Here is a 14,395-nt window from a genome sequence, read left to right on the forward strand (position 1 = left end):
GCTGTTTGTTCTTTGCTGTTAGATCCCTCTAGCCATTCATTTAGTGAAACTTAAAACTCACCTTTCCTATTTTAGATCTTCATTAAAATTCCCATTGAGGATTTTGCTGTATCTTTAAAATGGGAAAGAGAGGGAATGCCTACAGAGATGGGGCAAAAAGAAGGAAAAGGAGGGTAGTGATGTGTCCCTTGCTGCAGGGAGTAGAGTTTGGTGGTTGGAGAGGGAGGGTCAGTTCCCGTGATGAAGATCATGGGTTTATCTCAGGCCTGTTTTTGGTTTTGGATGGACCAGTACAGCATCGCAGATAAGCACTTTTTATCATGAAAAGGAGAAGCAGACATTATGTTCAGATACAATGAACATATTCTTTTACTAATGAAAGCAAGAAAAAGTGGTTCATGATCACTCCACAATGACGATCATGTGCACATTTAGCCAGTATTTGATGTCCCTGGCATATAGCAGGTGCTTAGTTAATATTCAGTGAGCAAACACAGGCACAAAGGGTTCCCTGGCAGATGCCTTCCTGGGAGGGGATTTGGCAGTAAGCTGGCTGCACTGTCTCAGCTCCCAGTTTGCCAAAGATCCCAGTCACTGAGAGGGTTCAGAGTGTGGCACGGAGTGGGACAGTGTATGTCCCTTCACCATGGTGGTTTCCTTCTCAGGTTTTTAGGCAGTCACTTGTGTCTCCTGGTGAAGCCCTTCTCTCCAGCAAATGCAGAGTCTGTGCTCTCTGGAGGAGGTCAGGGGCATGTGAGCACTGTTCCAAAGGGGAGATCATTGCCATCACCTGCACCCCCTTCCTACTTAGCTAGTACGAGCTCCAGGTGGAGAGTATACCCGTCAGTCTGTCTCAGTGTAGCACTCATCACACTCATGTATGTATTTTCTTTCTTTCGTGTGCACGTGCACTAGCTGCTTTCTTTCTCTTTCTTACATGCCAGGTTCTGTCTTGGCTCTTGACTAAATTATCTCATTCTGTCCTCACTGTGAGATCAGGAAGGAGGTACAGTGATAATACCCAGTATAAACAGTAAGACTCAAAAAGCTGAAATGCCTTGGACAAGTTCACCCAGCTAGTTTGTGGTAGAGCCAGCCGGTCTGCTTCAGGCTTTAGCTCTACTGCTCTACCCTTCTGTGAATTAGAGGAGAAGAGCCAGGAAAGGGAAGGGTAGAAGGAAACCAATGGGTCCTGTGTCTATATGGCCATTTCTAAGCTCCTTAAGGGGTGAAAATTCTTTGTCCATATCCTTACCATGTGGTTGGTGGGCTGCCTGGGCCCTCTCCTGTTCTGCTAAGAGATTCTTCCCATTTCCCAGAAATTTGCAAGAACAACCTACCACTTTGGTGGAGTTCCTCTTTAGGGTTCAATCCTGGTAGCAGGAAGGAGCAAAAGCAAATGGCAGAAGAAAATTTCATCTGGTTAGTGATAATGCACATCGTATCCTTTTCTTTCTTAGACTGTTGATATCTGATTGTTTAAGTGAGGATGAAGGAGAACACTTTCTAAGGGCTTAGGTGACCAGATCTCCAGTTGTAAATTGATTTGGCCATCCCACATTACAGTTTCACAAAGTAGAAATCCAGGGAACATCCATAAAAATGCAGAACGGCAAGGTTTCCAAATGGGGAGCTGTTGGGAGCCGAGAAGCATTTTCACATGCAGGGTGCCCTTGGTACCCCCCTCGGGAGGGGCTGTGGGTAGCGTGGTGAGCGTGCACAGTCACTGGGCCTCCTTGGCACAGCTGCCTGGCGTGCACCATTCCCTCACACAGACGGCTGAACCCAGCTCCCTTTGGTGATACAGACCAGATTGCTCAGCATAGCTTTATCCTGATGCAGTCAAGAGAAATTAGTCAACTGCAAGCTTGGATGATGCCACTAACAAGCTGGCGGGGGTTCAGAAGAGCAGATCCCTCCACTGTGGCCCCGGCTCACACAGTGACGGCGAGCATGGTTTTGATTACTGCACATGTTCCTCCCTGATGAGGGCAAGAACTTCTTGGTCTTCTTTACTTTAAAGTCCCCTCTGCAACCCCCTTCCCCCCCCCCCCCACATGCACAGGCCTTTTCATTAGCAAAGCAGTTTCAAGTCTATTGTCCCACTGGGTCTTCACAGGGAGACCTGGAGAGTAAACCCAAGATGAATTAGCACCTTCCTATACATAACAACCTGGGATCAGAGAGGTTTAGTGACTTCCCCAAGGCCACACAGTGAGTACGTGGCACACTTGGACCTGTATCCTGACTCCCAGCTCAGACTGTCCAACCCCAAAAATCAATTTTGAGAGTGTGTATTAGGCCGAATGCAGATGACGTTTGTAAATTTACCTGGAAAATGGACTTGGAAAGTTTTGGGTGGCAAGTTATGGAACAATTGAATAAAGGTGGCTTCAGCATATCCGCATCTCATAGTCTCATGGAAGAAGCCTGCAGGAGGGCAGCTGCAGTTTTGGGTCAGTGGTTCCACAGGGTCATCGGGAACCCTCTCCGGCTCCATCTCCCTGCTCTGTCTTCCTTGAACTTTGCTCTCCATTTTTAATCTTGTCACCTCATGGTTGCAAATGACTGTCGTAACTGCATAATTGCATCCCAAGTGAGAAGGAAAGCAGTAGATGTAGAAGTTTTCCTTTAACGAAAAGAAAAAGAAAATCATTGAAACTGCCCAGAAAACTACCCTTTATGTTTTATTGGCGGAGACTAAGTCACTTCACCACCACTAGCTGCTAAGACAAGCTATGGAAGCATGTGTCCAGCAGAGGGTGGCCGGGTAGCTGTGATGGGCTAAGCCTGATTATGCTTCAGGCTTTAAGAATGGATATATTGTTACCCTGGACCAAATCAGTCAACAGGGGCGGTAGGAGAGCGGAATGGCTGGGCTTTTTTTTTTTTTTTTTTTTTTACTTTTCCAGGAACTTCCAGTGTCAGACCAATATAAACTAAGAACTTCGGAGAAGCTGTTCTTCAGCTTGGATTGCATTTGCTCTCTGGATCCTGAGATGATGTTCCATTTGTTGATGAAAAGTTGCACTCCCATGTGTCAATGGCCTAAATTTGAGAATTACACAAATGTATTTTTTCTCCATGCCTCATCAGAGGAGATTTAAGCTCTAAGACCATTGAACTATACTTTTTCAAATGCCTTTATATGACTAGACTAAGAACGGAGGTTACAGAAGGAGCAAAAGTCAGACTGATGGGAAGCAGAGACCTGGGGGCCAAAGAGGAGAAATTGGGTCTTGACGTCCTGAGACCAATAATTATGAAGTTAGACTGCCTGGGTTTGAATCTGGACGCCTCCCCTTATGTACTCCCTGGTAACTTTGGGCAAGTTGATCATCCTTGCTCTACCTCGGTTTCCCCATCTGTAAAGGGAGAGTAATTGGAAGCACTTCGCACGTGAGGCTGAACTAGTCTGTGGATGAAGTCCAGCCTATGTCTAGATGAAGGAAGTTCTCAATTACAGTCAACTGCTGATACTAGGATTTGCTTACAAGCATCTCGGCGTGTGAAACCTGCTGCGTCTTAGTCGCTGTTGCAGCAGCTGCAGGTCTGCTCCTGTTCAGTCTCTCCCTGCGGTGTGTCTAAGCAGTTGTCGCAAGCTCATCTCTATTGCATTCACTCCGCTGCTCACAGCCCTCCATGCTCCTTGGTGCCGCAGACTTGAAGTCCAAACTCCTTAGCCGGACTTCGTGCGAGATCTGGGCCTGTGAGAGAGAGTTCCGGTTCCTTCCCTCTGGAGATACGGGCTGGGCCTTTGATCAATGAAGTGGAAATGCCATGACACTCTCATTGACCAAACTGTTCTCGGGCACTTCTCATGGGCCCAGCCCTGGGCTTGTCACGTGGCATACACCTGACCCGACATGGGCTGTAACAATGTTGCCTCACCCTGGGGTGAGGGATCCAGGCCCCAGATCAGTAGAATTTGGGAATAAGCGTGAGAGGAGCCTCACCTGCACCAGGGGCTGTTTCCCAGAGGACGCAGGAATGAGATGACGCAGAGGATGGCCAGGGGTCAGCGGGGAGACGCCGGAGTGAGGGCTCGAGGCCGAGGGCCCAGTGCTGCAAGGCTGCAGGGAAGGACAGGAAGGGAATAGGGCTGGCTGGTGCTGACTTCATGGGGAGGACTAACGAGTGAAGATTCTACAGCGGTCAACAGATGCCAAGTGGCCAGAGCGTTGTAGACCCCCGGGAAGATTCCTCGGAGGAGTAATGGGGAGCAGTGAATGGGCGTGACAAGAGGTGACATCATCAGATTTATATTTTGAAAGGACCAGCCTAGCTACAGTGCAGAGAATCGTGTTTGAAGTGAGAAGTGGAGATAAGAACACTCACATTTCCACACCCTACTTGTGGGCTTTGGATAAAAACGAATGGTCTTATTCTGGGTATTCTGGGCTTAAAAATGATTGGAAGGCCGGCACTGGCCTTTGTGGAAGGTGGTCTCACTGTGCATGAGGAACGTCCTGCCCAAACCCACACAACCTCCTGGGGGAACTGGGGGACATCAAGGGCACTCCTCCAGTCTGTCCTCACACACGTGTGACCCGCACACGTGACCCGCATGTGATTCCCTTGGCTCTGTGAAGCCAAAGACAGGTGCTAGCGCTCTATCTGCCCAGGGGTGGGATGCTCTCTAGATCCCACCTGGGCTATGTGCTGTCAGTCATACCCAGGGGGCCCCAGTGTTTGGAGCCACCCCTGAAGGATTGTCATGTAACTGGGCACAATCTGAACACTGCCCTACACCAACATGTGCTCTAGAAGTTTCTTCAAACAAGAAAAGAATGAAGTCTGTCTTGGACACTTAAGCGTGATTTTCTATAGGGGCACCAGTTGAGAAAGTCAGCTTATGTGAGTGAATTGAGCCTGTGATCACACTGCTATTTTGTTTGTGTGTGTGTGTCCTTAAATTATGTAGTACTCTTCCAATGCTTAACTGTTTCTTCTTGGCTCTTTCTTCCCTTCGCAGTATAACGAAGAGCTTCACTACGTGGAACCTTGCCTGAACGGAACGCTGGTGCAAGCCGACAGGACAAATAAGGAGGTAGGGCCCGCTGCTGGGTGGGCGCGTCGGGGGTCCGGGTACCTCCTGCCTCCCTCATGGGGAATCGCTTATAATAATTCATGCCTGGTTTTTAGAAGCTCATCAGATGTACTGCTCTTTCATTGAGGGCCTCAGAACCCAGCATGGAGAACATTTAGGAAAAGGTACAAATGAAATCATGACAGTAAAATAATGACATTGAGTTCAAATGCTTGCGAATTCTAAAACAATTGCATTTCCTTTTTTCTTTTTTCTTGCTCTACGCACATCCTCTTTTTTGCTTGACACCTGTGTTGACACCACTGAAAAAATATGACTTGCTGAGATCTTAAAGAAAATTGAAGCCACTTGTTATATTATTATTGCATTTAATACAATTGATTAAATACTTGTTGGGGTAGCTATTGGGGTAACTTGTCTCCCAGGTCAGAAGGTAAGCTTTATAAGGATAGGAACAATGTCGGCTCTCCGCTGTATCTTCAATGCTCCCAGCGTTGCCTGGTCCATAAATATTGTAGAACAAAAGGAAGATAGGATACAGGAGGGCCTTAAGAAATGGGGTGGAAGTTTTCCTTCCAGTGTGAGCATTCTAGGAAAATACCCACAATAGATTTCTAGAAAATAAATCTTGTGTCCCTTTGGCTATCTTTAAATTTGTCAGAACAACCACCACAACTACCAACATCACTGCTACAGAGCCCGGTGACAATTCAGGCTGAAAGCATAGCTGTGAGTGCAACAATGTCACACCCCTGGGACACAGAGCTGCCATTACTCCCATTGTTTTGTTGTACATGCTATGTGGGACAATAAAATAATGCTCCTCCCTTGGAGAGCAGCCCTCGTGAGGTGGCCGAGGACAGCGGCCAAGGTAGGCCTCTGTGTGATACTATGCTTACTTGGGAGAACCACTGGCCCAAATGGGCAGGGAGTGGCATTGGTGCTATGTGAGATGCATGTGGTAGAAGCACTTGGTTTGGGCATCGCTGAGAGAGTGAACAACAGAGGATTGAAAAAAATTAATTACAACTGGGAAACCGAGTGAGAAGGAAAAATTATAGCAGAGTTAATATCCAAGCTTCAATTTGCGGGGAAGAAACACCATAAGAAGCGTTTTTAGGAGAGAGAAACAGGTACATTGTCCTTCAAAGAACAAGTGTATCCAGAGAGTGTTTGTTTATGAACATTTTCTAGGCTAAGGTAGGAAAAAATGACATAAACTTACCGGGAAGTTTCTTTAGGGACTTTCCCTTTGTTTGGGCATTGCCTGGGTCTGGATTCCATCCCGTTCTCAGTATAGTAGCATTGGAATATCTTTCAAGCCTCAAATAGGTGTCCAGTGGTTGTGCTTATATTAAATAGAAAAGATGCTTAAAATGATCAAGGCCTTCCTTTAGGTAACTTCAGAAATGATCAAGGGGAAGTTTGATGTTTGGAGATACAAAGTCTTATGAATGAAAAAATTGTTAGAGAAGGTGGGCTAAGAATTTATTTAAAAGTGCCTTTGAATTTATGGGTATTGAAGACTGGAATATTTTTAAAAACATAAAAATTAATCCAAACTCTGATTCTGGCAGTATGGAGTAGCTACATTTCAATTAGACTTTCCCCCTTAGAACTAAAAATCCCTCTGCATAAACCAATAAGTAAGTATAGGAAGACTCTACAAGGTGGAAAGAAAGTGAACTGCCTAGACTAAAGACATGGAGGTGAGTTCCCTGGATTTATTTATTGATTCCCATATGTCCTGAATAGAACAATCCAGATGCCTTCCAACTGAACCAACAAAAGGCACAGATTAAAAAAAAACAAAAACAAAAAAAACACAAACAAACAAACAAAAAAAACAAGAAGAGCCTGTTTCCTCTAGCTAAAAGACTAGGAAAAGGGTGGCCTAAAAAGAAAACCTTTGAGATAATACCTTTCCTGTGCCAATGAGACAACCATAGACAGTTTCAGTGGGGCCGAACAGGAACTTAATTTTGCATCCTACCCACACCCACTTGACCCTTGTGCTACACTTCAATGGAGAGACTGACTACCAAGGAAAAAAAGATTAAATAGGGCTCAAAGTCTCATAATATACAATCCAAAATGCCCAGAATGCAATAAAAAAAATTCTTGTTATCCCTAAAACCAGGAAAATCACAGCATGAGTGAAAAAAGACAATCAACAGAAACCAATATTGACATGAATCAGATGCTGAAATTGTTAAATGTTTCCAACAAGCAATTAGGAATTCTCTTGAAGCAAATGCAAAAATAGCAAATCTCAGCAAAGAAAAAGAAGTTATAAAACAGAGCCAAGTGGAAATTATAGAACTGAAAAATACAGTTAGCAAAATAGAAAACTCCCTGGATTAGCTCAATAGTAGAGTGCAACAGCGATAAAATCAGTGAATGTCAGGACAGATCAATAGAAACTACCCAATCTGAACAACAGAGAGAAAATGGACTGGAACAAAATGAAAAGAATCCCAGGGACATGTGGAACAAAAACAAAAGAGCTAGCGTTCATGTCATGAAAGTCCCAGGAGAGGAGAGAAGAGAAGAGAGTGAGACTAGATAGATATCTGAAGATGTATTGGCTGAAAACATCCCCAAATTAGTGAAAGGCATAAACATGTATATTCAAGAGGCTGAGCAAATTCCAAAAAGGTACATCCATGCAAGACACATCATAATTAAATATAATTAAACCGGGAATAAAAGACTTGATAGCAGCCAGAGAGAAAGGGCATATTACTTAAATTATTCATTTGAATGATAGGGAATTCCTCATGTGAAATCATGGAGACCAGAAGGAAGTGGCATAGCATTTTTCAAGTACTGAAAGAAAAGAACTGTCAACCCAGAAGTCTATATTCAGTGAAAATATCTTTCATGAATGATGAGGAAATAAAGAAATTCTCAGATGAATGAAAACTATGAAATTTGTTACCAGGAAATCTACCCTTAAAGAATGCTAGACAAGTTCTCCAAACAGAAAGGAAATAACAGAAAAAGACATGAAACTTCAGAAAGGAAAGAATATTGGAATGAGTAAAAGTAGGAGTAAATATAATAGGGTATGCTAATTTTCAGGAGATTCTTAAATCATATTTGATAGTTAAAGCAAAAATTATAGCATCAGTTGACGTGGTATCCAATGTTTGTTGGGGAAATACTTAAGACAATTACCTTTAAAAAGTATGGAGAGTAAAGGGACCTAATTAAAAGTAATTTTTTCATTTCACTGGAAGTGGAAATGCTGATATCAGTAGACTGTGATGTTACATATTTATAATGACTAGAGCAACTATAAAGAAAACAATAAAAAGAGGTATACTTAAAAAGTGACTCACAGCAATTTGAGAAAAGAGAACAGGAATGAGAAACAGGAATGAACAGGAAAAAGACATACATTGGCAGACTTAAGCCCTAACTTATCACTAAATATCTTATACATAAATGGTCTAAGACACACCAATTAAAAAATAGAGACTAGCCTAGTGAATTAAAAAAAATGATCCAACCATATGCTGACTACAAGAAATTCACTTGAAATACAATGACGTAGGTATTTTGAATGTAAAAGGATAGGAAAGGATATACAATGCAAACATTAAGTACAAAAATAGGAGTGGCTGTATTAATTCCAGGTAGTCATCTTCAGAGCAAAGAAAAATTATTAGAGACAATCAGGAAAAATATGGAATGATAAGAGGATCAATCCTCCAGGAAGATACAAGCATCGTAAATGTGTTTGGACCAAACTACAGAGCTTCGAAACACATGAAACAAAAATTACGGAGCTGGTGATCAGTGATGTTTAGCATTTTTTCATATGTCTATTGGCCATCTGTATGTCCCCTTTGAAGAAATGTCCAGTTAGGTTCTCTGCCCATTTTTCAATCATATTGCTTCTGGGGGACGTTAAGTTGTATGAGTTCCTTATATATGCGTATTTTGGGTATTAACACTTTATTGGGTATGTCATTGGCTAAGTGTCCATCAATAAATGAATGGATTACAAAGATGTGGTACATATATACCATAGAGTATTACTCAGCCATATAAAGGAATGAAATCTTGCCATTTGAGACAATATGGATGGACCTAGAGGGTATTATGCTAAGTGAAATAAGACAGAGAAAGCAAATACCATATGATTTCACTATATGTGGAATCTAAAAAAGAAAACAAATGAACAAAATAGAAAACTCGTAGACACAGAGAACAAATTGATGGTTGCCAGATGGGAGAACGGTTGGGGGAATGAGTGAAAAGGTGAAAGGGATTAAGAAGTACAAATTGCCAGTTATAAAAACAGTCACAGGGAGGTAACGTAAAGCATAGGGGATATAGTCAATAATATTGTAATAGCCGTGTATGGTGTCAGATGGGTAGTGTATTTATTGGGGTGATTATTTCATAAGTTATATAAATGTCTAATCACTATGTTGTACACCTGAAACTAATATAGTATCGTATGTCAACTATAATTGAAAAATAAATTTAAAAAAATTAATACAGCTGTGAGCAGAAATAGAAAAAACTATAGTTGTAGTTGGGAACTTGTGTGCTTCATAGTCTTTAATTGATAGGCTACTAACCTGAAAGTAGGCAGGGACATAGAAGAAGTGAACAACATCATGAACCAAATAGATCAAATAACATTCATAGAATACCCAACAACAGCAGCATACATGTTCTTTTCAAGTACCCGTGGAACAGTAACCAAGATAAAACGTATTCTGGGTCATCAGAAAAACCTCAACAACTATAAAAAAGTTGAAATCATATCATGTAGAGTATATTTTCTGATAATAATGGAATCAGAGTAGAAATCAATAATAGAAAGAAGATAGAAAAATTTCCAAACACTTAGAAATGAAGTACACTACTAAATAATCCATGGGTCAAAGAGGAGGTAATTGAAGGAAATTTAAAAAATATAACACTAAATGACAATGAAAAGATAACATATGTGAGACAAAGCTGTTACAGTTTTTAGAGGGAAAGTTACAGACAAAGGCTTACCTTAAAAAGATGAAATTGACAAGTAAATTTTCAAATTAATAAGCGAACTTTCTACCACGAGAAACTAGAAAAAGGAGAGCAAAATAAATCCAAAGCAAACAGATGGAAAGAAGTAATAAAAAACAAAAATTAATTAAATTGGAGCAGGTTAACAGTAGGGAAAAGTCAATGACACCAAAAGCTGGTCCTTCAAAAGAAAAAAAAAAGGAATCGATAAAACTGATAAATCTCTACCACGATTGATGAAAATAAAAGGAGAGAAGTCACAAGTCACCAATATCAGGAGTGAAACAGGATTATCACTACAGCTACTGCAGTTATTAAAAGAATAATAAGATAATATTACAAACAACCTTACACTCCTGAATTTGAGAACTTAGAAGAAACAGACCAGATCCTCAAAAACTATAAGTTATGGAAATCCAACCAAGATGAAATAGATAACCTGAATAGTCCTATAAATATTAAAGAAATTGAATTCATAATTTGAAGTTCCAAAAAAGGGAAAAAGAAATCTTGGGTCCCAGATGGTTTCACTGAATAATTCTACCAAGAATTTGAAGAAGAATTAACACCAATTTTACAGAATCTCTTCTATAAATAGAAGAGGAAGGAAATCCCCTCAACTCATTTTATGAGGCTAATAGTTCCCTGATAAACCAAAGTATAGAAGGAAACTACAGACCAATATCCCTCATGGACTTACAGCATATATATATACATATATATATATGTATATATATATATGTATATATATGTATATATATATACACATATATATATATATATATATATTTGATGTGCTAAAATTTTTTTGAGTATTTTGATATAATTATACACCATTACCAAGTAGGATTTATTCCAGATATGTAAGGCTGGGTGGACATCACTGTCAAATCAACCCATGTAATTCACCATTCCAACAGGCAAAAGATGAAACATCATATGCTTATATCAATTAACTCAGAAAAAGCATTTGATAAAATCCAACATACATTCACAGTTGAAATAAAAAATAAATCTCAGCAAAACAGGAATGGAGGTATCTTCCTCAGGTTGATGAAAACCACCTACTATAAAATCAAACCTTTTCCTCTTAAGAAGAGACAAGGTTGTCCACATTCACTGTTCTTATTTAACAGAGTGTGGTAAGTTCTAGCCAGTGTGATAAAATTAGGAAAGTAAATGAAAGGCATACAGGTCAGGCAGGAAGAAACTAAACTATCCCTGTTTTTAGATGGCACGATTGTATATATAGAAAATCCCAAAGAATATACCAAAAATGCAAAGCCCAAAAAACTCCTAGCTAATAAATGAGTTCAACAAAGTCACATATACAAGATAAACACACAAGAACCAATCGCATTTCTGTATACTAACAATGAACATATGGAAGCTTACATATAAAAAACAATACCATTTACAATTGCTCCAAAGAAATAAACTTAGTGAAACATGTACAGGCTCTGGATGCTGTCAATTAGAAAATGCTGATGAAAGAAACCAAAGAAGGCCTAAATAAATGGAGGGACTTACCAAGTTCATTGACGGGAAGACTCAAAATAGTAAAGATGTCAGTTCTCTTCAAATTGATCGGTAAATTGAATGGAATTGCTATCAATCCCAACAAGGTTTTTATAGACATACACAAGGACATTCTAAATTTTACATAGAAAGGCATAGGACCTAGAATAGTAAAACAATCTTGAAAAAGAATAAATAGGAGGACTCAATCTACCCAATGTTAAGGGCTAGTAATCAAGACAGTGTGGTACTGATGGAGAAGTATAATAGAATATAGATCAATGGAATAGAAGAGAGAATTCAGAAATATACCCATACAAATATGTCCAACTGACTTTTAACAAAGATACAAAAACAATTCAATGAAGGAAAGATATCCTTTTCAACAAATGATGCCAAAGCAATTGAACACCCATAAGCACAAACAACAACAAACTCAAGGGCAGGGCAGAAAAAACCCAAAACACCTCAACTTTGACCCACACCTCACAACTTAAACAAAACTTAACTCAAATGGATCACACTTAAATCTGAAATGTACAACTATAACACTCTCTGAAAAAAAAAAAAGTAGGAGAAAAATCTTCAGAATCTATGGTTAGACAAAGGGTTCTTAAGCTTGACACCACGAGCCATCAAAGGAAAATTTAATATACTGAATCTCCTCAAAATTAGGGGGAAAAAAAAAACAAAAAACACTTTTGCTATATGAAAGACCCTGCCTGCTGAAAGGATGAAAAGATATGTGGTTGGCAAATGTCTTCTCCCAAGCTATAAAACATCTTCTCCCAATATTATAGATTGGAAGAATATATTTGTAAACCACAAAGCTAATAAAGAACGAGTATACAGATAATTTAGAAATAACTTTCAAAACTCAACTGTGAAAACAAACAGTCCAATTAAGAGAATGGGCAGAAGACATGAAGAGGCATTGTACTGAAAGGATATACAAATGACAGATAAGTACATGAAAAGATACTCAACATCACTGGCAGTTAGAGAAATGCTAACTAAAACCACAATGAGATATCACTGCACACCTATCAGAATGGCTAGAATAAAAGAGTTAAGAGAATGAAAAGCACTAAATGCTGATGAGCATGTGGAGAGTTGCGCTCACTGATACCACCCGCCGCTGGTGGGATGTAAGACGATACCACCACTCAGGGCATTGGCAATTACGGTATGACCCCCCATTTGCACTCTTGGGCATTTATTTCTCTCAGCGAAATGAAAACTTATATTTACACAAAAACCTGTACACCAATATTCGTTGCAGCTTTATTCATAATAGCCCCAAACTGGAAACAACCTATACATCCTTCAGTAGGTGAATGGTTGAACAAACTGTGGTATACATGTACCATGGAATACTACTTATCATTGAAAAAAAACTATTAATACACCCAGTAACTTAGATGAATCTTTAAATCTTTGAGGAATTTAAAGAGGGGAAAAAAATGTCAATCCCTAAATAATATATACGGCATGATTCCTTGCATGTACCATGCTTGAAATGACACAATTATGGAAATGGAGACCAGACTAGGTTGCCAGGAGTTAGAGGTGGAAGTGGGGAAAGATCAGTGGCTATAAAAGGGCAGCCTGAGAGCGTTCCTGTGGTGATGGGGCTGGTCTGTATCTCAATTGTATCAATGTCAACACCTGGTTGTGGTATTTGACTATGGTTTTGCAACATGTTATTAGAGAATACTGGGTAAAGGGTATATGGCATCTTTCTGTGTTATTTCTGACAACTGCGTGTGGATCTATAATGATCTCAAAATGAAAAGGTTAGTTTAAAATAATCTGAAGTATATGAGGAACTCTTAAAAATGGGGCTTTGTCAAACTAGTGTGAACAGTTGAACAATGTATGTAAAGTTGCTTTAATTACCGTGTTTCCCCAAAAATAAGACCGGATCTTATATTAATTGTTGCTCCAAAAGATGCATTAGGGCTTATGCTCAGGGGATGTCATCCTGAAAAATCCTGCTAGGGCTTATTTTCCGGTTAGGTCTTATTTTCGGGGAAACAGGATATATATGTAAAATAACGTTGATTGAAGTTGCAGTGTTCTTACCTTTTTATTTGGAGAAAACCTCAGAGGACAAAGCATTTATTTTTCATTGCAATTTTGGGACATTTTAAAACAAAGGTGAGCTCCTTTGACTAATTTGAATCAATTTCCATTTTTATCAACAAATGATGTTAGGCCATGTACATTCAGCACTCACTTAGTGGCATGTGACAGAGACTAGCAAATGCATGAAAAGCAAAACGGGAATTTATGTCTGCCCACCTAATTACAGCATCCTAGGATGGAAAAGACTGCACCCAGGGCCTAAATGTAATGTCAGGAGTCGTCCATTTTCTGTCCAGCTACCTCTCCTATGTGTCTTCTCTGGACTCTGATTGATTCTGCTAGGTCAGATGCCCATTCTGGATCCATAAGTGCATCTTCCGTGGGTGGGGAGGCAGCCAGCCAGCCTGGTCCAGGTGTTTGCAACTATAGCTTAGAGGCAGGCCTGTGTTATACAGACCTGCTTGGTTACCCAGGAGGAAAAGACAGGACAACTAGGCCATGACCTATAAGATAGATACTCAGTAGAAGCATTAAGAATGATGGATGGATGGATAGATGGATGGATGGATGGATGGATGGATGGATGGATGGATAGTCAGATGAATGAATGAGCCACCTGGAAGAGAATTCTGGTTGAAAAAAAATTTTTGTTCGTGTCAATAGAATATCCATAAAACACTGAAAGCAAAAGCATAAAACTCATTATGTTTT

General features: G+C 40.2%; 1 protein-coding gene across 1 annotated transcript in view; it reads left to right on the forward strand.

Moving 5' to 3' along the window:
* The window catches only part of CACNA2D3 (calcium voltage-gated channel auxiliary subunit alpha2delta 3), an 841,437-nt gene that overhangs the window by 403,035 nt on the left and 424,007 nt on the right, over positions 1-14,395 (forward strand). The window contains 1 exon segment of the mRNA XM_033132710.1: positions 4,976-5,050. Within this exon segment, the coding sequence (XP_032988601.1) occupies positions 4,976-5,050 (75 nt within the window).

This window comes from Rhinolophus ferrumequinum, chromosome 17 (genome assembly GCF_004115265.2).
Source record: "Rhinolophus ferrumequinum isolate MPI-CBG mRhiFer1 chromosome 17, mRhiFer1_v1.p, whole genome shotgun sequence".
Lineage (NCBI taxonomy): Eukaryota > Metazoa > Chordata > Mammalia > Chiroptera > Rhinolophidae > Rhinolophus > Rhinolophus ferrumequinum.